We start from the raw sequence: 12,341 nt of genomic DNA, 5'->3' as shown, positions 1-12,341 counted from the left end.
TACGTGTTTTGAGATTTAGTTATCATGGAAATATTAGCACTTAATTTATTTCTTTAGTTCCTCTTTTACTTTTTCAGATACCTAGTGTTTGATGTTTTAAAAGTTTAAATGGTTGTTATTGAAATGTTAGTATACACATGGCTGAGTTTTTTAAGTCTCATAAATGAATACGAGAAAATTAATAGAGTATATTTGTTCGTGCAATGTGTTTATACAGTATGTAGCTAATGTAATATTTGTATTTCGTGATCGACTGACCAAGGAAGCATTAGCCCTTGTTTAATGTAGATTTTTATTTAATGTATGTTTGTTATTATAAGATTATAAGTTTAGAAATTTTTACTTGAAATGCCAATGTACTATGTTATTTTTTAAAAGCAGTCCCGGGTATACTTTCTAAAGATACAATAAAAAAAAATGTATATTCAGTACAAACAGTGCAGATAAAATAGTATGAGAGTATTGAGATCAATGGATTGATTAAGATTTAAGAAAACATTAGCACTTGCTTAACATATATATTAGACTATTAGAGACGTAAGTCACGTAATAATTGTCGACAGACTAAGTTGAAAGAAATTATATTTTAGTTTTAGTGTTCCTGCTTGCAAGCCGTTTGTATAAGTACTTTGAAAGTCATTTAAATAATAGTGAAATTTTTCACACAAAATTTTTTTTACAACTATATTGTATTATCTGCTAATTATATATTCTGTATTGTGGCATGATAAACGCTTAAATAGCACCATTTTGCACCTTGAAATACTAATTTTCCGGGGCAGGATTCCCGGAACCCCCCCCCCCCCCCTTTTTTTTGGGGGACGGGTGAATGACGAAATGTGGGCCCCCCCCCCCCCCCCGAACAGAAATCCTAGCTACGCTACTGGTTAACAGTGAACTTTTGCTTAGGTCGAGTGCACAGGCAGCGACGACAACTACGAGTAAACTTTGTGTCTAGTTTAACTGCGGGCCGCGTTCCCACGAGTGAATCCGGACGCCACCCAGTTAACCATTTTCGGGATTGGCCGCCTCCAATCAACCTCCCCCTCAACCTCGACTGGCGTGAGGGCGTAACATAGTGACAGTGCGTCAGAGTACTCATATTAGACTAACTGTAACTTTGTAAAGTAATTCTTTGTGCGACGTGCAAGTGTAATTTGTGACTGTAATAATTCACCTAATTAAAGGGCCGCTCCACACACCCCATGCGCGACGTGTCAACGGACATCTAAATCTCGAGTTCGTGTCTGTTATTGAACTGAGCACCCCCACAACAGCTAAGGTCCTAGCGGGCTACGCAGGGGCAATGCACCCACAAGACCCACCATTGGTTAGCCGATGAGCTAGCCTGGGGCCCTCCCGGAACGTAATTTCAATAAGAGCCAATTTCCCGCTAGGATACATGCCCGGTCTCGAACACGAGAACTCGGACGACGGCATATACACGCCTGGTCTCGAACACGAGAAGCCGGACGATGGCACAGCCAAATAATCTTTGAAGGAAAAAAATCCTGTTGTTCCTTCGAGTTTGTCCTTTGATATAAAAGAGAATATTGTTACGATCGCGCTTGGCTGCAGTGCTCGGCATCGCCGCGCTCGTTCGGCCTGTCTGCGCCCCCCTTCCACCCGCATCCTCTCCCTGGTATCTCGTGTCATACTGTCTCGCGACATCCTGACCGTCGCAGCGCGCACCTGCCTCAGATCGAGCTACTTAAAAGAGGCCGCACTGCGGAATAAAAGGACTTAGACATGTTTATCGGCGCGTTTTGTGGGAACCCGATGCTTGTTGCGTTTATCGGCGTTCTTTGAGCAGCCGCCGCGTCCTTCGAGGACTCACGACGCGTTTCTGGGCATTTCGACGGCGAAGGTCGCGCGATATCTCGGAGACATTCCCGATTGTTCTGGACGGGAACCCAAGGGCTATATAAGGAGGTTGGGCTGACCTTCGAGAGGAGTTCAGTGAGGAGTTCTCCCGCAGCGGAGTTTCCGGGCGATAGTGCCGCGGGTGCGGCAGAGTGGAGAAGTCCCTGGACGAAGGTGCCAGGGCAGGGAGTGAGTGAGTTCAGTGGAGTCGGGAGTTTCCGGGTGATAGAGTCGCGGGCGCGGCGGAGTCCCGAGTGAAGTTGCGAGCGAGTCGTCGTGTGGGATCTCGGCGAAGGGTGTGACGGCGACGGAGTCCCGCGGCGGAGACCCACGAGGGGTGCTGCGGCGAGAGTTGCACCGGAAGTGCGGCCCAGCGAGGTGTGTGAAACGAGTGACTGGGGAATAGACATTTCTTTAAGTGTAGTAAATTATTTGCCATCTTAGAATATTAATTGTAAGTGACATAAGTAGTGGAAATAAATAAAACTGTGTGTGAAATAGAATCTATTAATTAGGCTATCCTTTACGAACCCCCGCGGAAAATCGTAACAATATAAACTAAATGCAGTCTCGTAAAATTTACGATATACTAAATGCAGTCTTGAAACAGTTTCAATTAAGTGTACATTTCAACAGTGATCTAACTCCAGCACTGAGAGACAACCAATAAGATTATATGATTAAATTCGGGAACTTGAATTAAGAACATTTAGGATTATAAAATAACTCAATTAACACAGTTAAGTAGGTGCGTTAGGTAGCACAGGTTTTCATTACTGTTATATATTTACAAATATATATTCTTATTGCCGGAGGAATGTTTGTTTATTTCTAAAGCATTAGAGTACATTTTTAATAACTTCATAACAGAAATTGTACTTGCATGCAAACTGTTTTTTTGTGTGTTATTTTACAAGGAAAATCCCTGAGACTCATTTGCCAACAGCATCACTTGTAAATCAGAAAATTACAAATGTTACAAAGCTCTGCCTTTAAGTTTTACAAGTGATAACGTTGTCAACCTAATTTTCCAAGGACTATCCTTGTAAAAATACAAATATCTTTTTGCAGTTCAGAGATCAATGGTAATGCTAAAAAATCTTCGCTGCGATGATCAATGAATGTGCAAAAAAAACTGTCTTCCAAGCACAATTATCACTATATGGAGAATTTTAGCAAGCTTAAAGCCCATTTGGCATCTACACTTAAAACAAGTGTCGGCAGTTCATATTCTTCTGAGCAAAAGACCAGTTTCCATTTTTCAGACAAGAAGATGTTGTCTATTACTTGGTTCCAGTACATGTCCTCGCAAATGTCATGGCCGGTGAGGATCATGTACTGAATAAATGGATGTTCGAACCAAGAGTTTATCAGGGTGATGTTCTTCCAGCTCAGAACATTGTCTGTTCCCGGAGCACAGCCGCGAGTTCTTGGCCTGCTCATGTCCAGGACGAGAAGACCTGGCAAGTTGTGGAAATGGCGGCCCGACAGAGAGTGGACACAGCTTCTTGCTAGGTTCAGAAAGGCAAGCGTTGCAGTGTTCTTGAATGCCTCTGTGCTGAACTCGTGTACATTTGTCTGAACTATATCCAAATACACAAGCGATGGCAAATAAATTAAATAGTCTACAATAATATTCTTCAGTGGGTTATAACTGAGATAAAATCTTTCCAAACTCTTCAAATTAAGTGCACTTGAGTTGCTTATTATAATATCATTATGGTCCAGTTTGATCATTTTCACAGATATGGGCAAAGAAGTGGCATCAAAAGTTTTGAGTCTGTTATTTGAAAGGATGAGAGTCTCCAGTGCTATTAGGTCTTGAAATGTGTCTTTTTCTATAAATTCTATGCGGTTTCTATGCAATGCTAAAAATTGTAAGCGTGCTAGATTTTTAAATAGACTCGCATTTATTACAACTAGTTCATTGTGGTTCAATTCTAAAGTTCTAAGATCTCTGGTGTTATTAAAAGTGCCATTATTAATTTGATGAATTGAATTATAAGAGGCTGTGATGCGCTTTAATAATCTATTATGTTTAAACATGGAATCATCCAACAATTCTAGAGCATTGTTTGACAATTTTATTACCTCAATGCTTTGTTTTCTCTGAGGTACTGATTCAATGTCAGTAATGTTTATATTTATTGCTTGGGTGTTACCTAATACAAACGAATTGTTGCATGATATCTTGTATTCGTTTAACCAATGTTTCTCACCTACAACTGTAATATTATTATCGTTTAAAAATAAAAACAACAAATTATAAAGCATTCTAAAAAATTTTGAATCCATTACCACTATTCTGTTGTGACTAATATCAAGAGATTCCAGCAAAAATGAGTTTTGAAACATTGCAGCAAAAATACAAGATATTTTGTTATGAGAAACATTGAGAAACTTCAGTTGTTGCATGTCAGAAAACATAGAGGTATGAAGAACCTTGATCGAGTTAACCGAAAGATCAATAAATATGACCTTTGTCAAGTTTCTAAATGTATCATGACCCAGAATTCGGATGCCATTATTTGGAAAAATAATACTTGCGATGCCACTAACACCTCTGAAGATGTTGTCAGTAAGAACAGGTAAATAATTACCTTCGAGAACAATAAATTTCAAATAATTTGAACATAAAATAGAGCTATTTAAACTTTCACTTAAATTAAATCCAACCAAATGCAATGAATAGAGCACACAATTTTTTTTTAGAACTTCCGTTTTTAATATATTCTTATGAACTAATTGTTTTGTGTTTTCACGCAAGTGCAGAAATGTAAGAGTGGAAAGTTTTTGAAAAGTAGCATCATGAAGATTGTCCAAGTTAGCAAAGTCAATTGAAATCATACTTAAAAGCAGTGTTCCTGCAAACACATTCGCATCGTAAGAAGATATACTGTTACCATGGAGCGTGAGCACTTTCAGCTTACTCAAGTGTTTGAAAACACCTGGTTTTAGACTGGCTAAATTATTATTATCGAGATAAAGAGCCGTTAAACTGGTCAAAGGATTAACAACTTTATCCGACAAATCGTTTAAGCAATTATGTGACAAATCCAAATATTCTACATCGTAAAATAACTTAAAGTACTCATCTTCGATATTATTGACAGAATTGTGCGAGAACAACATGCACTTAAAATTCGACTTTAATTCTGGCAGGACTGTAAAAGAATAATACGAACAGTCTTGTATGCTGGGACAAAAATTATTCGTCGTAAATTCAATAAATTTTTTTACTTGCACTAAGCTAAACGCATAGCATTCACATTCAAAACTACAAAATCCACGTGTATTATAGGAAGAACTTTCTTCCAAACATTGTGTATTATTATCATTGTCTGTAGAATCTATAATGCCCACTCTGTTCCTTTCCTCAATACTTATCGAAATACTCGTGTTTCTTAGCATTCGTGTATTTGTATTAAAATATTCAGTCATAGGTCCATCACAAATAACATTTACACGCTTGTTAGGGTTGAATACATCGTTCAGCAACTGTTTTGTATAAAACTCACAAACACCAGAGCCTACAACACTTAGCATTTTTAAAAGAGGTAGTTCTAACATTTCATTAATGAGTGTTAAGTTCTTCCAATTCAAGTTAGTTCCATCTAGGTTTATAATTGTAAAAAACCTTTCTTTTCTGAAAAATGACACTTCAAGATTAAGGCCGTAGTTGCCTGCAAACGAAATGTTTGCAAGCTCTAATGAATGAAACATTTTAGTAACAATATATTTTATGGTTTTTATATTATTATGGGAAAAATCCAGTGAATGAAAAAAAACTTCTTTTCTCATATTTTTTTCAGAATTGACAAAGCATGGATTTTTCGTTCCTATCTTGTCCAGACATATATCTGTATCCATGTCGAATTGTACTATATTATAATGACTTATAAATGAAACAGGTAGATAGCTCAGGTACAACCACTCGAGACGATTGAAAGAGAGATTAACTTGATACATTTTAATAAATTGTAAAAATGTATATTTTGATAGTTCCCTTATCAGGTTATGACTGAAGTCAACAATTCTCAGATTTTTATTATTTGTAAATAATGCTGGGCTTAAAAAAGTTATTTGATTGTGATTTGCGGTGAATAACCTCAAGTTCGGTAGTTGATACATGACTCCCTGTGCGATGCATTCCAATCGATTGTGGGCTACTAAGAAGTATTGCAAGTTGCTAAGGTTCTTGAAGAGCTCGGGATTAAGTCTTGATATCGAGTTATTGTTCAGGAACAGTGAGTCCAAGCTCAGGAGACCGTCAAAAGTCTCGGGTTGAATGTCAACGATGTGATTATTGGATATGTAAAGTACCCGTAAATACTGCAAGTTTTTGAAAACGTCTGGGTGAACGAACTTTATATTGTTTCCTGAAACGTCAATGTAAACCAAAAACCTGTTACTGCTGAAAATGATTGATGGGAGATCCTCGATTTTATTGTTTCCGAGATCAATAGTTGACAGAAACACCATACCTGAGAAAGAATAAAGGGAAATTAATTCAATAGTGTTATAAGAGAAATCTAGGTATGTCATGTTTGGAAACCGGCTACACCACAGAGAAGTGTTGTGGGTCAGGCCACAGTCGTTTGTTATAAGTTGGCCGGTTAATCTCGTGAGCTGATTGAAGCGGAAGCTCAACATAGTGATGTTCCTGGGAAGGTCTGGTGGTACTTCCTGTAGAGACAGCCTATCACACGTTGCGACGATGTCGTCACTCCCCCTGATCACATTGCAGCCAGGCCGTATCTGAGCAACAACTTGCTGCTGAAGAAATGCAAACGATAATATGGCGAGTAGCATTTCTAAGCCTGGAACAAAAGACACAAACACAAGTACAGCGTGGTTTTAAATGACAGCCACAGTTATAACAACCTCCTGTGGCAATAAAGCCCATTCCCAGTTCCCACTGGGGGAAAACACCCTCCCATTCAGCCTGCATGAGCCAAGCACACAACTGTCCCAATATGCAAACAACCTACAAGTGCCTTATTTAATTGCCTTAGTAATACGTCTGCAAAAATTTCAGTTAGAGTGTAACTGAATTAATCTAACCCCAATAATGTCCACATGGTCAGAGTGCAGTGTGAGACAAATGAGTTGGCCCCTAAGGTCACCGTGCTTAATGAATGCCCTTAATTCCCTTTACTTGCCTTGGGCCTGAATGAAATCTTACTGTCATCTGAGTGTGCCACCAAATGTCAAAATAGCATTATATTAATAAATTGAATAGTTACGGGAAGCAACATACAATAACCAGTCTGACTTATATTTTATAACTAATTACTTTAACTTCATTTAATTAAAGCACTTTTTAGCATCCAGCCACTTGATTTGCATTAAGATATTTTATACAAGGGATTTGTATTAGTTTTCACATAAATATTAACTATTTTTCTTTTGCATTTTGGTGTAAGGTGAGGCTGTATCCCCCCTCCCCTTTTTCCCTGAAATCACCACCCTGCAGTCTTCATCGGCTCCCGAACCAGTTCTGACGTACTGTTCCTTGGGGAGCCACCATTTGTATTCGACTGATATACTAACTCTAGTAACTATAACGTATCAACCCAAAACTTTTCTCCATTAAAGGCGCAGTCTGCCCGGGCATACACATAGTGCGCAGAACTTCAGGAAAAACAATACGATTTCAAAACTACTCAAGATATCCGAGAGGGGTATGTTTACGACAAGCATTTAAGAATTCGCTGAGGGCCGGAGAGTACTTTTGATTTCGGATTAAGTTATTAAAATGTAAATGGCTAAAAGGAGTGTTTTCATGGTAAATTTTAGGTGTAAAACAACCGGTACAGATTCCTGAAAGCACTGAAGGGACTTGCATTACACCTTTACCTTCATTTCTATGCCATATAATGTTAAGGTCACCGCTCAAATGTCACAGTTGAACTATGACGACGGGAAGACTGCGCGCTTGGCCAGAGCCTGGAAGTGATGCTACTGAAACAAATCAGTCGCGGAGTGGAAGAATACCAGGTAAAGTGTAGTGGATGGATGGACACTTAGTCAAGTAGATCGATTGCGAAATAACATTTATTATTTGCTAGAATCTGTGAATTTGTAGTAGAGTAGAATGTATGTAAACAATTTGATTTGTAAAAAATATGTTATTTTTCTTGACCTCTCACTTTAATGTTAAATTGATGTGATATGTAATTAAATTGGATTATTTTGTATCGTAAGGACGGGAATCGATAATTCTTTGATGAAGTTAGGAATTTTTCCCCGACTTTCTATAATTACACAATTATCAAGATGGCGGCCAAGATCACCAACAAGATGGCGTACGTCGTGACATTTGCCTATCTGGTAATACTTTACTCTAGCGGGTAAAAAACAAACTAATATTACAGCCGCACCCTCTAATAAACGAAAAGAATATGGCGGATCCAAGATGGCAGCCATTACATAAAACTGGTTGTCATTATATCTGCCATGATAAAAGTGGTGGGAGGTCAGTCTGTTGGTGGCCTCAGTGGAGGAGGCGAAAGGTGTATTATGTCATTTGCTATGTACTAGTAATTCTATGTTGTGCGATTTTTATTAAAATATTATTTTAAAAAATATATTTTTATTGTTTTCCTGATTTTCTAGATTAATTACGGATTTTCAAAAGAGAAGTGACATTGTAACTCATAAAAGACGTAACTTACGTTTCTAGAAGCCAAGATGGCGAGGTGTGATGTAAGAAGACTAGAAGAAATAAGACCACAACGAGTTATATGTTTGTTAAAATATTTGCACACTGGACACCACAGCTCTCAGTCCAAAAATACGGATTTTTTTGCCCATCAAATTTGAGTAAAACTGCACTTATTGCTTTTTTTGCGGAAGAACTGTACTACAGACATTTTGAAAATATCCCTCGTATCCAAACGCCAGAATTGGAAACGATGGACGCCGAACCTAGTACCAGTATCTCTACAGTATACAACGAACTTGACGAGTCGTTTCAAAGTCAATGGAACAGACAAACAAAAAATCAAAGAAAATGTATTACCCGAAATTGTTGCAAAAAAAATCGAGAGCAACGTAAAAAGGAGTTGCAGTTGTTTGAAGCCACCGGAAAACGCACCGAAAGTTTGGAACACCTTTACAAAGCTTTAAACACAATAAAACCGACATCTGTTGAAAACGAAAGTATGTTCTCCTTGTCCAGTGGCATTATAACCAACATTAAAAATTCATTGTCGGACATATCTGATTTTTTTAAAAGCCTATTTTATTAAATCAGAAAGAAGTATTATTGCTAGTCATTGTATTATTTATATGATTGATGTATTGATACTAGGTGATGATTATTAATGATTAATATGAGTATGATTACTAATTGTAAGTCTATTTTACATTTAAAAAATTTTACTACCTAAAAACTGGATTTGTGATAATAAGAATTAAACTTACGAATTGTTTAGACTAAAATTAATGTTACAAATGTTAAAGTTTTATTTTATGTTCAAAAAAATTTATGTTTACTAAAATTGTAGATTTTTTTTTTTTACTGATACATCTCGACAAAAATGGACTCGATTCTAATTTTATTCTGAAAAGTCTCGAAGTCCCGGGACGTCACGTCGTGATTTGTCGGGTGCCACGGGACTTTCATCATGGTTTGTCTCGTGTCCCGGGACTTTCATCATGGTTTGTCTCGTGTCCCGGGACTTTCATCATGGTTTGTCTCGTGTCCCGGGACTTTCATCATGGTTTGTCTCGTGTCCCGGGACTTTCATCATGGTTTGTCTCGTGTCCCGGGACTTTCATCATGGTTTGTCTCGTGTCCCGGGACTTTCATCATGGTTTGTCTCGTGTCCCGGGACTTTCATCATGGTTTGTCTCGTGTCCCGGGACTTTGATCATGGTTTGTCTCGTGTCCCGGGACTTTCATCATGGTTTGTCTCGTGTCCCGGGACTTTCATCATGGTTTGTCTCGTGACCTGGGACTTTGAGACTTCCCAAACACTAGTCATGGATTTGCACTTTTTTTTGTTCAATGTACGATTTTTAAAATTGCATTGTGCCTAAAATACTTCACTAGGATTATTATTATTTTTTTAATTGCTCAATGTGCAGTAGCGTAACTACCACAAACATCTAAGTGCCTAAAACCATTACTCGAAATTCGGGTTAGTGAATTTGTTTGAACTCGATAACACGACTGAAGAATGTAGAGGATTCTAGAATAACACTTTTTAGTAAAACAGTTTAAATGGGTAGTTGAAGTAGCCCAGATTTTCATGAAGGATGTGTATTTTCAAATAATACGGATTTTTTTATTGCTAACAAATTAGTGACATTTTTTAACAATTTCAAAAGAAAACTGAAAAAATGTTTGCTTATAGATTCAAAAGCACATTATTGCTGCCTATATATATATATATATATATATATATATATATATATATAGACGCCTTCTGCCTTCTGCCGAGGTGATGTAAGGGGTTTGGAGTTGCTTTTGGGTGCCAACTAGCAATAATAACTACGTGCTAGTGCGTAGCCGAGACTCTTGACTCAGGGCGTGACGTCGCCACGTGGCCGGCAGGCAGTAAGGGTCGTTCCGTCAGAGTTACCCCCGGCTGTTTTAGCCACCAGGGACGCTATGCTACGGGCGTTGTAACAAATACACGGAGGCTCAATTCAAAGTGGTTTATTGTCAGGCACGCTATACATGCACTGCGTCGTGCATGGCCCGCTTACTGGGAGCCGCGCTCTACAGGACACGTTTCTGATGGGCTGAAAACACGCAATTCCGGTAGAGATGGCAAGGGCGGAGGTCGAGAGGCTCCGCGGACGACCCGCGACTAGTCTCCTTGGAGGGCGGTGATTAACTGGCGATGGCTTGCCGTCCGCACGACTCCCCAGCCTCGCTCCCGCGAAAACGTGTCGTGTGCAAAAGTAATCCCGGGCCATGCACGCCGCCTGATCGCGCTAAAGTCCAGAATTACAATTAATATTTAAACATAGCAATTACTCAATTAATATTGTTTTTAAGAGCGCTGAAAGTTAATTTCAAAGTCCAGATAATCAGGTCACCTAACAGTACCCCCGTGGTCGACTTTCGCGCGGGCGACAGTCGATTAGGCGGGGCAGCTTATGTTCGAGGCGTTGCACCACCCTGCACCCAGGTGCGTTCACGTCGCACACGCTCGGGGCGAGGCGGCGATGCGCCATAGCGGTCTGTGCGGATTCGAGGAGCACTAATGGTTGGCGTGTATATATATATATATATATATATATATATATATATATATATATATATATACACACACACACACACACCCATACTTATTTTGCAAAGATTGGCCCTTAACACCATCAACAAAGATAACAATATAGCATTACCAGTATTTAAAAGTCGTGCTTAAAAATACATGTCCGTCTGAACTTAAAAAATTTCCCGGCGGTTCGGCTTATTCTGAGCAAACGATGATTTTCCATGTTTCAGACAAGAAGATGTCGTCTATCACTTGGTTCCAGTCCTTGCATATGTCATGGCCGGTGAGGATCAGGTGCTGAAGATATGGATGCTCGAACCAAGAGTTTATCAGGGTGATGTTCTTCCAGCTCAGAACATTGTCTGTTCCGGAGCACAGCCGTGAGTTCTTGGCCTGCTCATGTCCAGGACGAGAAGTCTTCGCAAGTTGTGGAAATGGCGGCCCGACAGAGAGTGGACACAGCTTGCTGTCAGATTAAGAATCGTCAGGGGTGTGGTGTTCTTGAATGCATCTGCGCTGAACTCGTGTACGTTTGTGTTCTGTAACTGCAAATTATTAAGCGATGGCAAAGACAATAATTCGTTTGCAACAGCATTTGTTAGTGGATTATTACCGAAAAAAATTGTTTCCAAAAATCTGTTTTCAAGAGGACGTGAGTTGTTTATTGTAATGTAATTATTTCTCAGTGCTATCGTTTTCAAAAACCGGGGAAAAGAAGTCAGGTCAAATGTTTTGAGTCTGTTGTGTGAAAGATAAAGATACTCCAATGATTTAAGGTTAGTGAATACACCGTGTTCTATATATTCTAGACGATTCCTATGCAATGCTAAAAATTGTAAGCGAGTTAGATTTTTGAATAGACTCTTACTTATTACAACTAGTTCATTGCTGTCCAATACTAAACTTTTGAAGCTCTCTGGTATTTTTAAAAGTATCATTGTGAATTTGACGAATTCGATTATAAGATGCTCTGATGCGCTTTAAGAATCGATTATTATTAAACATGGTATCGTCAATAATTTGAAAAGCATTATTTAACATACTTATTACCTCAATGTTTTGTTTTCTCTGGGTCATATACTCAGAATCAGTGACATTAATATTTAATTTCAGGATGGTACCTAATCTATCTATGTGTAGGCATGTTTTCTTGCATTCGTTCAACGAATATGTTCCACCTCCAATCGTAATGTTATTACTGTTTAAAAATAAAACCCTTAAATGATTAAGCATACTAAAAAT

General features: G+C 38.6%; 1 protein-coding gene across 1 annotated transcript in view; it reads right to left on the bottom strand.

Moving 5' to 3' along the window:
• Window positions 1-2,669: 2,669 nt before the first annotated feature.
• Window positions 2,670-12,341, bottom strand: part of LOC134535743 (protein slit-like) — a 28,895-nt gene continuing 19,223 nt past the window's right edge. Inside the window, exon 2 of the mRNA XM_063374975.1 lies at window positions 2,670-6,683. Coding sequence (XP_063231045.1) covers window positions 3,022-6,683 — 3,662 coding nt within the window. The 3' untranslated portion in view covers window positions 2,670-3,021. The remainder of the gene's footprint in view (window positions 6,684-12,341) is intronic.

This window comes from Bacillus rossius, chromosome 10 (genome assembly GCF_032445375.1).
Source record: "Bacillus rossius redtenbacheri isolate Brsri chromosome 10, Brsri_v3, whole genome shotgun sequence".
NCBI classification, from domain to species: domain Eukaryota; kingdom Metazoa; phylum Arthropoda; class Insecta; order Phasmatodea; family Bacillidae; genus Bacillus; species Bacillus rossius.
The sequence above is the reverse complement of the archived record's forward strand: the minus strand, read 5'-3'. Positions and strand labels throughout refer to the sequence as shown.